Here is a 15360-nt window from a genome sequence, read left to right as displayed (position 1 = left end):
ACATTCTACTCCGCAGTTTTTACCCTGGATTCACCGAATATTTTAAATTATTTTAAAAAGCAGAAAAATCAGGTACATATAGATTCCAACGGAGAATTATACTACATAAATACAAATACCTCAGGAATTTACATCTGATGTCAAAAGTTCCCCCTCTAATCAAAAGTGAGCGGGAAAAAATGCACAGTTTGATTTAAAGCAGCTATGGCAAAAAACACCTTTGGCCCAAACTCTAACTCCAAATTCGTTATTTCGACCCTCTCAATCATAACACACACACTATGTATTTAATTATCATATATCTATAAACTTTTATATCAGAATAAAGTCAACTTTAGTTTCTTTCCTCTGCTCAAAGTTTAGGGTAGAGGAAACATTATTTCATGCCAGGCTGAGAAGAGAAACCAAGATGAAGGTTCTTGCCCTGTTCTCAGAAATTGTGTAAAGCTGAAAAACAGGGCACTGATTATACCCCAGGTAAGACTGTCAAATGTCCTTGAATGTAACCAGAAAAATATCCTGCCATCTTATTGACTGCTCAGATGGCCTGGAGAAGGAACGGGATCCTAAATTAACACCCACTTTTGTGTTTCAAGTCTTTTCTAGGAGTTCCAGAGTCCTAGCTGTTCTCATGCTTTCTACAGAATACAGTAGTGATCCATCCCCACCCCACACATCCCCGACCCCAGTTTTGCTAATTATTAGAGATAAACGAAACTAGTTATGGATTTGCATGCATCCATTTAAGATTAGTGGAAATAATCTGTCCCTCTTACTTGGCAGTCTTACCGCTAGGTTTTTCTTTTTCCTAACCCTAAGTGAATGCAAAGGAGGAAAAACAACACAAAAATAGGGAGCAACCGAAAATGCTAATACAATCAAAACAATGCAGAATATGAGGCAGCATGTAGGTTACTGTCCTAATTCCTGTTCTGTCACGTACTTGGCTGAGTAACTTTGCACAAGTTACTTAACCTCTCTGAGTTTCGGTTTCCTCTTCTCTAAATTAAGCAGTTTGGATGATATCATCTCTCAATTCTACTAGCACACACTTATTCTGAAGCTCGTGGTATACACTCATTAAAAATCTAGCACGCTGAACTGTATTTCTTCAATCAAATCACACTTGAGTAATTTGGAGGACAACCGATAAGTTGATCACTTGGATTTAACAATAGGATTAAAGCAATACACCACAATTTACACAACTTTTTTGTCCTTTCTGAATTTTTCATCTTCAAACACCCCTAGGGCTTAAACAATTGATTTGGTCTGTTTTAAGAAATACCAGTTTCTCAACTTAGGTTTGGCTTCTGATATGAAGTTACTCGGAACAACATAAAATAGATATGTATCAATCTCAAACATGAAAAATTTCCATTCAGCCCACGTAGGTTAATCGAATGTTTAATGAAATTATCATTATTTAACGTTATCTAATAAAATGTAATTAGCCTGTACAACAAGGGTTTTGAATAGATTCAATATGGAAAACAAAGTTAAATGTTAACTTTGTTAATAAAGTGTTAAAATATCTGTCAAGAACTTCGCCCAACTGGCGGGAAGAGGGGAGGAGACATTTTCCCCAGTAGAAAGGCTGAGGGCCAGAGCACGAGAGTGGGTTATGAGTCGAACTCCCTACTCAAACCCAGGCCCTTCCTCTGATGCTTTTCGACGCTCCTGCAACTTGTCGTGTACCTGAGACTATGCTAGACGGAGATTAAATTCGTTCTTGGCCCTTAATGTACTGGAAACACGTTGGTCGGGCCAGGTGTCGAGTTGAGGGACTCAAGTCGTGTGGAGTTCCAGGTTTCAGGGCTGGTAAAGGTTTACGGAGCGCCTCAGCAAAAGGCGCGGGAACAGAGCAGTGGGTTGTACTGGTCTTCGTTAGCAGAACTTTCTCAAGCGGATTTCCAGCAGGCCGACTTTCCTTCATGCTTGGTCCCGTCGCAGGAATGAGGATGTTGGCGGAGTCCAGGTGCCTGCAGCTCAAAGGCCCACTGTTAGGGACCCGCATCAGAACCGAGCCCAAGCTGGGATAAGTAGGGAGGCGAGGTAATCATTATCCTGTTGGCAGTGATTTTACGCTTGGAACGGTTTCACAGCAGTCGTTAGGACCTCCCTAGCTCTAGGCCTTTTCGACCCCAAGGGCTCCAACTGCAGCCTAAGGCTCCCCTACGAACCTGGAAACGCAGTTAAGAAGTAACGCAACCGGACTGCAAGCCCCACAAACCGTCGCGGGCCCTCAGCATCCGGGACACCGTCCGCAAGGCTCTCTGGGTATTGTGGTCCGTTCCTTCGGCAGCAACCCTCTGCCGGCGGTAAAATTCCTGCCAAACCTGGGACCACAACTCCCAGCAAGCCTTGCTGCCGCGCGGGGGGTCTTCACGTTCTCGTGGCGCGGCGCAGCCGCACTAGGGCCTCGGCGCGGACCGCGCAGACTGAATAATAAAAGGGGAGCGGCGAAGAGGCAGGAAGACAGGACCATGTCGAAGGGCCCCGGGCCCGGCGGCTCCGCAGCTTCCTCGGCGCCCCCGGCTGCTACCGCTCAGGTGCTGCAGGCACAGCCCGAGAAACCGCAGCACTACACGTACGTAGAGCCCCCCCCGCCGCGCGCGCACGCCTGACGTCAGCGGCCAGCGTGAGTCACGCGCGCAGGGAGAGCGCGAGGCGGCTTCTCCCTCCCCCCCTTCTTCCTCCGGCCCGGCCCAGACCGGTTCCAACCTGCTGGGGCCGGTCCCAACTGCCTACAACTGCCACCAACCTTTGGTCGGGCTGAGGGGCGGGAAACCCGGTCTCCGGCGCCGAGTGGGGAAGGCGGGAGCTTGGGATGCGGAGTGCACACCTCGTAGGCCGGGGCCTTTCGAGGCCTAACTCTTCCTCAGGCCCTAAAAACCACAGTCCCAGGCACTTTTCGGGGTGATAAGAGTGCAAGACGCCACCAGGATGAGTTCCTAAGGGGCCAACCTTAGACCCGCTTATGAATGAACGGTTAGCGTGAAGTCCCGTCAGGCGACCCCACGTACTAGGAACTAGAGGCCTTTTGTGACCACAAGCTCCATATATTGTCCACGGAGGCCACTCTTGCTGGAATTCACTTATAAACAGTTGCCCCAGGCTGCGTGATGGGGTCCGAGTGTTGGCCTCAGGCCCAACCCAAGTGTGAGTCAGAGGGAGCCCCAAATGCTGACGCTACAAGTCTAGTGAAATGGAAAACCTTTTCCTGAGAATCTGTTTGTATCTTAAGTGGAGGTCCCTGTCTGCTCTTTATTTCCCTTCAGGGTACTTCTAAGCAACTACCTAGAGCTAGGTGTTTTGGGAGAAAGTGAGAAAAAGAGGCAGGTCCTCCTGTCGAGTAAAATGTTGGTTTCCATTTTCCCTGATGTTCTCTGAGTACCGGACATCCCCTTGGGCTCCCAAGTCGTCTACAAGCCTAGAAGGATCCCCAAGTGTACCTCAGTTTCGCTAGAGATTTGGAACCCGGGTGTTGAACCACCCTAAGGGCACACGATAACGCTGCCTGGTGAACCGAGTGCAAGAAGCATGTGTGGGAGTAGAAAGGCCTGGAAGTAGACAGGAAGGGCTCTCGTTTGTCACGGAAGTAAGACCCACTGGGAAACTTCTGGGATTAAGGAGCATCGATTTTAAGAAGTGTATTGGTTTCTCTGTTAGATTCTCTGTTATTGGTTGAAATCATTTGAAACTTTTTCTTGACTTCAGTCTGACTCACGTTGACTAACTTTTCTAATGTGGAGATTGCTTTGCTGGTCCTTTCTTGCTGGAGTTCTTTCTGCAACCCGGCCATTGGTTTTGGTGAGATGGTCTTAGAGAACTCAGTGATCAGATGAAGGGTATGGTCCAACAGCATAGTGTAGATTTGGACATCTGCAAACTTCATCTTATTGGAATTTATAATCTCTAGTTGCTCAGATCACGTTTTTTTTTCAGTAAAATATGAATAACATTTTGAGTAATATGAATCTCGGTTTCAGCAACTTGTGTTTCTATGTTGTCATTGAGTATAGTATGGACTCTGTATTAGAAAGGCTTTCTAATCGTTTTGGAATGGAGAGGTGAAACTAATCAACAGCTGTGTAAATGTTAATATGAGTCTTTGTTTTCTTGATGCTAGTTGTTTAAAATTTGTTTGTTTGACTGCACTGAGTCTTAGTTGGGATATCTGGGATCTAGTTCCCTGACCAGGGATGGAACTCAGGTCCCATACAATGAGAGCGTGGAGCCACTGGACCACCAGGAAATCCCTGATGCTCATTGTTAAAGTGAGATTTGTTTAAAATCTGTCTTTCCGCTTCTTGTGGGATAAGTACAGAGTAATCAGTCTTGGCTCTTGAAGTGGCTTAGTACATAGACAGTAGCAGATGTAAAGTCCAGGTCTGATTGAAGGTTGGAGGTGTTACTGTCTCTTTATTTTATGTTATCTGTTCATGTGTGTCTGTGTGTTTGTTTTTACCTCCAGAAATCAGAGGTAGAACTCAATTGGTAGAAAGAGATAGAACTCTTTCTTGATAGATTTATGGGCCTTCAGAAACCTGGACGTTTTGGAAAGCTTCATTCCCTTGTCATGGGGTCTGAGGAGCAGGAAGCATAAAGAGCTGAGTATGGCATCAGTATATTTGTTAGCTCTGAACCCATTTGTTGTCCTTGGGGGCTAGAAGACGGGAACATTTTAATTTTGATTGTATTATTTGCTATAAAATTTTGAGCTGCCCCACATTTTTTTTATTCTCCTTCATAGCATGAATTTCTAGAATTTATTCCAATCTAAAGATGATCTTATCTATTACACTGATAGAATAAAGATACAGATTCCTTTCTTTTTTAATGTTTGTATTTTTTTTACCTGTCAAATTTTTTTTAACCTTTTAAAACTTGCTTATACATAAATGATGTTAATTTCGTGTATTTTTTTGTACCTGATGTTATTTGAGATTATGTGACAAGCAGTAATTTTGCAATAATTCAGAAGAGGTTTGCATTAAAATTGAATCCCACTGATCTACAGTCCATGGGGCCACAAAGAGTCCCACACAACTGAGCAACTAAGCACATACATCATAATGGCAGTATTGGCAAATGCTTCTGAATCCATCAAAAGTAAAAACACCTTCCTGTTGGCTTGCTTCTTGCCCTTTATTCTTATCCCACAGCCAAAGTCCTAGAGTTTGAGCCCTCCTTTTTCTAAACTAAGAGGATTATCATAACATAGTTTGAAAGATAATTATTTTGTTGGGTGTTTTTTTAAGCTCTTGAATAATCTTACTTTAAGAGAAACAAAAAGTAATCCTTGCAGAAAATTGGTGTATTGGGCACTTGTGCTAGGCCTGAGGAATTTGACGCTTTTAGAAAGTGGTTATATCAGAATTTCCTGTATTGTACAGTTCCATGTGTCTGATTAGCTCTAAGTAAAATGATAATGTGCCTGTATTAGTACTCTTCAATACGAGAACCACGTGACCTCTTGCTAGGTAATTTTTCTTTTTTTGACAGAGACTAAGTTTAATGCAGCTTTATTTAGAACAAATCTATCATATTTTAGAAGAGTTTTATGAAAGCAGATTGAGGAATGGGAAATTTTGGAGTAATAAAAATTTAGCTAACTTTGGGCTTTTTTACTACATAATTATATTGTTAAAAGTGTATAGCTGAAAGGTCAACAAAAAAACTTGCCATTTGGGATTTGGCAAGTCCCTGATTTTGGGAATTCCCTGGTAGTCCACTGGGTAGACCTTGGCACTTTCACTGCTGTAGTCTGGGTTCAGTCCCTGGTCAGGGAACTAAGATTCTGCAGCTTAGCCCAAAAAAATTCAATTTTTGACCTCGTTATTTTGATTCCATAAGCGGATATAAACCTCAAAGATATCCTTTTTGGATTCTTTTAGTTGGCAGTTGATTCTCAGATTTCTTAATGCTCTGTATTAAAGGAAAGTGAAATTCTAGTTTATTAAAGGTTTCTTGGAGCTTTCTGACCACTGGGTGATCTCCTATAGGCAGACAGAAGATAAATGCTTTAATAGCCTCATCTAGCCAGTTGTCATTTTAATTGAGGACTGTTTCCTGGGTATCTTTAAACAGAATACTGTAGCGCTACTTCCATAGATAAACGATATTGAGGGAAATCTGTTAGTGTACACATAATGTAAATCTCATGAGCTTAGCTTAATTGCGTCTGTGTTTTGGAAAATTCAGGCAATGAACAGTATTTAAGTCATTATTGCAAATTGCAGTAACATTGTAACACATTACTCTAGAGCACAACTTGTTGCACAGTGGAAGTCACTGGAAGGATTCCTTAGCAGCCTCAGCAGGAATGAGTTAAATAACCAATAAATGTTTCTGGATCTTGTTTGCTCACTTATCAAGGAGAGCTAATTCTTACAGGACAAAATTGAGAGCTCATTGTGGCCTTCAGGCAAGCCTACAGAATCCCCATTAATAAGTGTTAAGTGCCCGTGCTAAGGGTAGCCTTAAATTTAGCATCTAGTTGATATTTGCCATCATTTAATGATTAAAGTGAAAATTTGCTTAATGGTTAAGTTTTTTTTGTTTTAATCCAGCTATGTTAGATACTAAAGAAGGCTTCCCCACCATCCATATTCATCTGCTTTGACTGGTGTTTTCTCTCAACCTACAAAGGCTGTGGCTTATTGGTGAGGGCAGTTGGACAACCCTGAGAGCAACTTTGAGAAATCCATCTTGAGCTCCTTCTCTGGAAATAGCACCCCAGATAAGTGCCCAAAAGCAAGACACCCTCATGGACCTACTTCCTCCCGCTTTCAACACATTGATGCCCGAAGGTGAGGTCTCCTTCCTGTGTGTCTTAGGAGCCATTAGCTCACTTAGGTAATGAGAATCTTGCAACAGCCTGAGCACCACTCACCTGCAGGCTTTCCTACCAGACCTTTGCCTAAAGGTTGTTTTTCTCCTTAGGAAAGATGCTAGGTCAGAAGCCTCGTAAAAGTGATTTAAAGCTGCATTGCTTTAAATAGAGGACTGGTCTAGAGATGATTTTCCCAAATGGTGATGATATTTGCTTAATGATTAAGTTTTTCATTTTGTTTTGTTTTGTTTTTGATCCAGCTGTGCTTGATACTAAAGGAGGTTTTCCCACATACGCATCTTCTGTATTTTGCAATTACAACTGTGAATAGTTTTGGCTAATCCTAGTAGATTGTCTTCCCTTCTTTTAATGTCTTGGATGAATTTGGGGCACATTAATGTGCTATGTGAAGATGGATGTTGAATGTAAGTTTCTTGTTATTCTTAGCCAATATATGAAAATTACAGTTAGCCTGATTGCTAAAAATGTCAAGGATTTGTGATCAGTATCCTTATGGACAGTGTAGTTTCCTTGTTTTCTTACCATATAGATTCTTTGTAGAGTTACCCCAGCCAGCCACCTTAAATACCTGCATGGTCTGTGGAGAGAGTTTGGGTAAAGTCAGTGCTTATGAACATAGGTATGGGGTTTATTTGGGGGGATGGGAGTGTTCTGGAATCAGACCATGTTGATGGTAATACTAAAAACCACTGAAGTGTACACTTTAAAATGGTAACTTTAAAAAAAATAAAATAAAAATGGTGACTTTTTATGGTGTATAAGTTACTTCTCAATTTTTTGTTTAAAAAAAGGATTGTTAAAATCAGTGTATTAAAAAAAAATCAGTGTATATGAGCCGCTGCTACTCAAGAGACCTTAGACACATGGCCTGTCAGGGCTTGGTAGTATCATTCAGCATGGGAGAGCCCACAGTTTTCAAAAAGCTCCTTGGCACCCTTCTCCCAGCTTTCTCAATGGCTTCATCTCCGTATATCCATTCTAGGCGAATGCCTCCATGTTGTAAGTCTATGGAGATTCTTTTAAGAAGTGAATACTCAGCAAGTTTGGGATTCTGGTTGTTGGTAGTTGTACTTTAAATTGTCTTTGAATTTATAGCCATTATATAGAACAAGCACACTTTTCCCAATAGCTTCATAAAATGAATTGTGTTTATTTAGTAGGCTGGGTGGGAAGTAGAAGAGGTTGCTGTTCTGCTAAAATGAACCGATTCTGTTCATCAGGTGTTGTGATAATTGTTTTAATGATCACATGGGCATTTCTGTAAGCATAGGCCTTGTGTTTCAGGCATTTAAAATGATATCAATGACTATAATATTTTTAGTTCAAATAATCACAATTAACTTTGAATTTCTTTATAAAATCCCCCAACTTTAACCCCTTTTTTCTTTGCCAGTGTATAGAATTTGACAGCAGTTTCAAGAGCTGATGAGGAAAAGATGGAAAGGAGTCTAAAGACTTAAAAATCTCATAGCGTTTTCTGTAAGGTGACCTTTTTCCTGTTGGTGGCTCAATTTATTTAGGAGACAAAGATATTAAGGCCTGTGATAGTATTGTCATGTCATATCTGAACTTACTGAAATATTCCTTCCCTTTCCTTATTGTTTATATCATGGTTTGCTTTTTGTGTTCATAAGTTGACTCATTTGTTTCCCATTAGTATTTGAAACATCTTATGGCCACCATTAGTCCTAACAGAATGACTTCTTGCGAGAAGCCGATGGGTGTTGCCACCTTCCTGTGAAATTTTGGCCTATTCACTGAGCTACTGCCATTGAAGAGGAGAGTTAATGCTTCAGAAGGAAGAGGTCGATAAACCCTTGGCGTGGTGTGTTAGGACTTGAAAGTTTTTAAGCAGTGGTTTTTATATCTAAGCTTGTGTTCATTTTGGTAAGAGCATTACTCTTTTTATTTTACTTTTACTGCTAAGAAGTGCCAAGCATCTGGTAATTCCGGATTTGTGCTAAGTCAAACATAACATAAATTAGACTTCTCTGGTGGTCCAGTGGTTAAGACTCCATGTTTCTAATGAAGCGGGTGTGGATTCAGTCCCTGGTTGGGGAACTAAGATTCCATGTGCCGCATGGTGCAGCCAGCAAATAAAACAACAAAAAAACCGACATAAATTAGAAGCAAACACTTGTATTTTCTTAGTTAAAACCAAATCAGACAGATTTTTACTTTAGAACTAAGTACTTTTATAATGAATACACAAGATGAATATTATATACCCAGTAGAGTATGTTGAAGTTAACGTTTCTGTTTTTGTTTTTATTTTATGGTATTGTAAGTATGGCCTGTCAAAAACTCCATGACATGTTTTCAACAGCTTCTAGAGAGTCGCTTATACTTACTTATTACTGCTGCTGCTTTTCCTGTAGCTCAGTGAAGAAAAGCATAGTTGGCAGTCCACATGGTGTTTAAGAGCAGGGACACTAGGAGCAGACTGTCTTGAGTTGCAAGGCCAGCTCTGCCACTTACTAGCTGTGGGATTTTGGGCAAGTGACTTCCCTCGTGCGTCAGTTTCCTGACGATACTGATAGTACCTGTGCCACGGCTTGTTCTGAGGATTCGGTTAGTTAGTGTATATAAAGTGTTTAAAACCATGCCTGGCACTTAGCACAATGAAAGTACTATTCTTACTCAGTATCTGAACAATGCCCAAGTTACTGCTTTCAGTAGCATTGCTGTCTCCTTCAACAGCCTGAGCCTGTGTTGTCTTCAGAGCATACTCCTCTCTTCTGTATTCATTGGAATTTCACTTCAGTCGCAGTTCTTACAGCCTTCATCAGCCTGGTTATAGCTTACATGATGACTTAATTCTAAACGGATCTACTCTTTCAGGGATACGGACTTTGTTGTACAGAAAACTGTTAAAATAACACATCAGTTCAAGCTTTGTACTAAAATGCTCATCAGATTTTCAGGCCAGTTGTGTACAAGAAGACTTTGAATCAAAACAAGGTGTTATCTAATTTAGAGAAGAATAAACCAGAATATTCAATGGTCCTCACATATTCTCCAGAATCAATGATACGAGTCACTGATTACATGAACTTGCTTCAGTTTTACCTGTTGCAAGATCTTTAGGCCAAGGAGATAGTTATAGAAAGAGGGAACCAGGGACACCATCTGGTACTGATCATGGTTCTTGTTCATTCTTGGGGCTGGGACAGTTCTCAGGTGTCAGCTCTTTCCCAGTGGGGAATGGGCTGAATTCATTTGTGATGAGTGACTCCCTATGTTAAATTTTTGCTTGCTAAAATGCCTCTTGTATACACTTGCTGAAATGCCTGTTGTATACACATACACATACACAGGACCATGGGTCCCTGTGTATGCATCTGTGTTAGGATCGTTTCACTATATCTCGGAGGTTGCTACTGGCCCTAAGGTCTTTGGCTAAAACCTAGTTATAGAATCAAAGCCTGTCTTAAAGATTTAGACATACACAGAAATTTACTAGATGGTTATTTTGTTTGCCTGAAGAATACTCTTTGAACTTGCTTTTTCTGCCAGAAAGAATGTTCTAAACCAGGATCACGTCAGAAGATAGCATTTTGCCAGAATTTATCAGTGCTTTATCCAGATATTTACCAGTTACAAATTTTAGCTCTATTTGGTTTGTTTGTTTTTTTTTTTTTTGGCTGCTCTGGGTCTTCACTGTGGCCCACAGGCTCAATAGTTGCAGCATGTGGGCTTAGTTTTCCCGTTGGCATGTGGAATCTTAGTTCCCTGACCAGGGATCGAGCCTGTGTCCCCTGCTTTGGAAGGTAGATTCTTAATCACTGGACCACCAGGGAAGTCCCTGGTGCAGTTATTTTAAAAAACCTTTTTTTTGGTGAGGGTGGCAAATCCTACTGGTGTGGTTATTGTTATAATGTTGTATGGTTTCTGGATTATGTTGGGTGTGAAACAGAATGTGTTTGTAGATCTTTACACACGTTGAGTCTAGAACTGCTAATAGTTTACCTAACATTTTTCAAAAATGAGGAAAGATTTCTTTGCAAATTCTAAGAAATATTTATTGTTACACACAATATACACACACGCAGATAAATAATTTAGGATTCTTAATGTACTGCTTATCTGCTCTTACAATATTCTTGAAATTAAGGATTTTATTCTCAAACTTAAAAAGAAAGAATCTTTGGTAAGCCATTAAGTGTGAGCTCTGTGACCAAATTTCTTTATAGGAGTTATATATGGGAGAAAAAAAAGTAGCCAGTAAGGTTAATATGAATACGGACAACAGTAGATTATATTAGTAGATAAGTGTCATTGGACACTACAGTAACGAGTTTTTTTTTTGGGGGGGGCTTGTTTGTTTTTCCTTTTGCTAGTTTCAGAATCCTGTCACGTTGTGACTAGGTCTCAACAAGGAATATTTAAGAACAGGTTCGTTTCTTGCATTTTAAGATTTCTTTTTCCACGGTAAAGCTTGTGTATTGCCTGAAACAGACAGGAGTCAGATTTTATAAGATTAGCTGTAATAAAGGTGAACAGTGGTGGCTTATTAGGGACGTGGGTACATCTGTCGTGTTGCCCGGTCTCTGTGGCCCCCGTGGGAGGCTTCAGAGCAGTGACCACTGACTGGCTAGGAGATCGGCCGGGCTCCCGGGAGCAGGGCCGTGACCTCCAGGCTGCGAGGCGTCCAGGGTGGGCTGCTTCTGTTGGCCCAGTCTGTTGTCTCCTTTTTGTTGGGCTCATAGATTGCTGTTTATTGTGCACATTGGGAGTCCTGAGCCCACCCAGTGTTGCCACACCATCTCTTCCTGGTGCTTTTCCAGAGGCCATCATTGTCTTGCCTTTTTGTTCAGATCTGACCATTCTACGTATGAATCCACTCATACTTTACATATCAGAAGCAGGATGACATTTTAGGAGTCATTCGTTTTACAAAAAGTTTACCACAGTTGACTTTTCACTTAACTATTCTGACTTATTAGCAACATACATCTTTTGTTTAATTTTGGATCAGATAGATTCCCTGTCAAGTTGTCAGTAAAATTGTAGACTTCTTTCCTAACAAGTTTTCTTTATCTTAAATGTAAACTTACAGTAAAGAAAAGTTATGATAACCATTAAGATCAACCATTAATACTGGATGTATTTTTCTTTCTGTATATAGTTTAACTAGTTGGTTATATTTATATATTTTTTTCTTTTACTTAATGTATCTCTGTTTATCTTTGCACATTCTCAGCAACAACTGCAGAGCAAGTCATCCCACTGGTTGCTTTTCTAGTCTGCTTGTGAGGCTGAAGATCTTAAATTTAGCGTTGAGTGTGAGAAACAAGGCCATGTAGACATTGTGGGGAAGGTAGCTAGAGAAGTTACTGGTTTCTTAAATCGCCAGGAGAAACATCTAAGTTGCCTCTCAGTGTTTCACTGGGTTAGTGCACAGCTGCTGTGGACCAGGCTTATACCACTTGGGATGCTTTAATGTTTCTGCTTTTTCTCGGACAAACGTGTCTTGAACACCTGCTGCAAGCTGGCTTTGTGCACGGGCACAAAGATGAGCAAACCCGGTTTATACAGAGCAGTTGAAATTCTCTATGGTGGGGCCATACCAGCTGTCTTCAAACAGTGTGAAGGAAACATGGAGAAGGGGGTGATTAATACCCCTGGGCAGGGCAGGAAACACTCCTGCAGATCGAGACACAGCCCAGAGGGGATCTGGAGGCAGGAGCAGCATGACCAAAAGCATGGAGATAAAAAGTGAGGGGAGGCTGTGGTGTGTTGCGGATTACCCACCCCTCAGATAGAGGGTGGCAACCTGGGGCTCTGTGCCAGACCCACCCAGCTGCTGCTTGTGTGTGGCGGGTGAGCCGAGAGCAGGTTTTACATTTTTAATGGTCGAAAAAGAAGAATATCTTGTGACACATGAAAATTACATGAAATTTAATTTTCAGTATCCATAAATAAAGCTTTATTGGAACCCGCACTCATTGGCTTACATATCGTCTATAGTCGCGTTTGCAGTTTAACCACAGAGTTCAGTAGTTCTGATGGAGACCAGGCGGTTGCTCTGCATTCACACATGTGCTGGAAACGGCTCTGAATTGCCGTGTGGTGCACTACAAATCACGGTGACACAGTTACAACTTGACAGTGTTTCTAGCGCCACGGTGTTTTATTTATTCTTTATCACAAGTGCCTAACTGTCATGTCAAAACGAGAGGAAGAGAAAAATGGACTTGAAATGCCATGTTTTTAGGGCACAGCGGAGTGGATTTTCTTGTCCCTGAATTAGTTGGCCGAGCTATCTGTAATTAAAAAGCTGTACTGAGAGAGTCCATCAACATTACCAGACTACACAGTTGTCACAATATTCCCAACTCATAGGAAGGCAACAGTCAGAAAAGTTAAAATTTTAAAGGGACTGTTTTGTTACAGCGGAACTTCTCCACAAAAATGAAAATGAGGCTACAACTGAAAATGAGGCCTCATTTGTTGACCAGGCAAGGGAAGCCATACTGATATTGAATTAATTAAATTGCATTTGATTGCAGGAACTGAAGAAATATGTCCAGAGCATTTGTTTAAAAGAGTGTTAGCTGTTCAGCAAGAACAATTTCACAGAATGATGAGGTCAATGGGAGCAACATCAATAGTCAATTAAAAACAAGGCAAATGATTTTGTGTAGATTTTCTTGGCTCTTGATGAGTCAACAGAAGCTGTTTAGTTGTTTTATTCATGGAGTCAGTGCCATGTTTGAAGTGAGTGAAGAAGTAGTCTCTTTGAATAATCTACTTAAAACAGCTGCAGCTGAGAATATTTTCAAAAAAGACAAGAAAATACTAATTCAGTACAACCTGAAGTATAATCTGTTAATATCTGTCACAACAAATGATGGTAGGAATATGTGCAGAGCAGAAAATGATTTAATCTGTCATGAGCTATTGAAATGCTAGGATCAGTGATGAACTTCACTCCCTCTTGTGGGATTTAACCATCCTCAGTTCCATGAATTTTTATCAGAAATAAAAGCTGAATATTCTGACATGCCCTACTACACAACCATTTGATAGCTTAGCAGTGGTAAAATTCTCTTGTAGTTTTTTGAACTGAGGGCCAAGATTGAAATTTTTCTGAAAGAACAACCATTTTCAGCCACTATTACTGAACGCTGAATGGCTTTGAAAATTAGCTTTTGCTGCAGACTTGATGGTTTTTCTTAATTCATTCTAAAATTACAAGGAAAAACATCACTTATATGCAAACTTTATATTGAAACGCTGGGCTGGAGGAAGCACAAGCTGGAATCAAGATTGCCAGGAGAAATATCAATAACCTCAGATATGCAGACGACACCACCCTAATGGCAGAAAGTGAAGAGGAACTAAAAAGCCTCTTGATGAAAGTGAAAGAGGAGAGTGAAAAAGTTGGCTTAAAGCTCAACATTCAGGAAACTAAGATCATGGCATCTGGTCCCATCACTTCATGGGAAATAGATGGGGAGACAGTGGAAACAGTGTCAGACTTTATTTTTTGGGGCTCCGAAATCACTGCAGATGGTGATTGTAGCCATGAAATTAAAAGACGCTTACTCAAAAATAAAAATAAAAGATGCTTACTCCTTGGAAGGAAAGTTATGACCAACCTAGACAGCATATTGAAAAGCAGAGACATTACTTTGCCAACAAAGGTCCGTCTGGTCAAGGCTATGGTTTTTCCAGTGGTCATGTATGGATGTGAGAGTTGGACTGTGAAGAAAGCTGAGCGCCAAAAAATTGATGCTTTTGAACTATGGTGTTGGAGAAGACTCTTGAGAGTCCCTTGGACTGCAAGGAGATCCAGCCAGTCCATCCTAAAGGAGATCAGTCCTGGGTGTTCATTGGAAGGACTGATGCTGAAGCTGAAACTCCAATACTTTGGCCACCTGATGCAAAGAACTGACTCATTGGAAAAGACCCTGATGCCGGGAGGGATTGGGGGCAGGAGGAGAAGGGGATGACAGAGGATGAGATGGCTAGATGGCATCACCGACTTGATGGGCATGAGTTTGAGTAAACTCCGGGAGTTGGTAATGGACAGGGAGGCCTGGTGTGCTGTGATTCATGGGGTTGCAAAGAGTTGAACATGACTGAGTGACTGAACTCAACTGAACTGAAAGTTATTTTGACAACTAATATTTGAATCGTAAGTCAAGCTGCCTTATACACTTTATCTGCTGCTAAAAGTTAAAGGTGAGACCTCTATTCCAGCGCAGATTTACCATGGATATAATTTCTGAACACAAATTACAGTTTGAGCAGTGACTTTGCATCTCAATAGGAATACAAAGGAAATTTCCATATTTCAAAATATTTGCAAATAAGGAGTTTATACCAAACCTTCAGATGAAAGTGATAAAGAGAAAAGTACCAGGACACTAATACAATTCTATAAATGTCTTCCAAAACTAATATATGCTCAGTTAAAGTCATGCTTGTGGAATGATAACAGCACTTGGCAGGGCCTATCTATGTGAACAGACATTTCCAAAAGTGAAATCGGT

The 15360-nt window shown here is 41.0% G+C and overlaps 1 protein-coding gene across 3 annotated transcripts in view; it reads left to right on the top strand.

The window, feature by feature from the left end:
• Nucleotides 1–2410: 2410 nt before the first annotated feature.
• The window catches only part of UNK (unk zinc finger), a 33148-nt gene continuing 20198 nt past the window's right edge, over nt 2411–15360 (top strand). For 2 of the 3 annotated variants that reach the window (XM_070479952.1, XM_070479953.1), the window contains exon 1: nt 2429–2590. In XM_070479952.1, the coding sequence (XP_070336053.1) occupies nt 2487–2590 (104 nt within the window). In that variant the 5' untranslated portion in view covers nt 2429–2486. Of the gene's footprint in view, nt 2591–15360 lie in introns of all 3 variants that reach the window. The other variant, XM_020915635.2, reaches the window with a different exon arrangement.

Source organism: Odocoileus virginianus, chromosome 17 (assembly GCF_023699985.2).
Source record: "Odocoileus virginianus isolate 20LAN1187 ecotype Illinois chromosome 17, Ovbor_1.2, whole genome shotgun sequence".
NCBI classification, from domain to species: domain Eukaryota; kingdom Metazoa; phylum Chordata; class Mammalia; order Artiodactyla; family Cervidae; genus Odocoileus; species Odocoileus virginianus.
The sequence above is the reverse complement of the archived record's forward strand: the minus strand, read 5'-3'. Positions and strand labels throughout refer to the sequence as shown.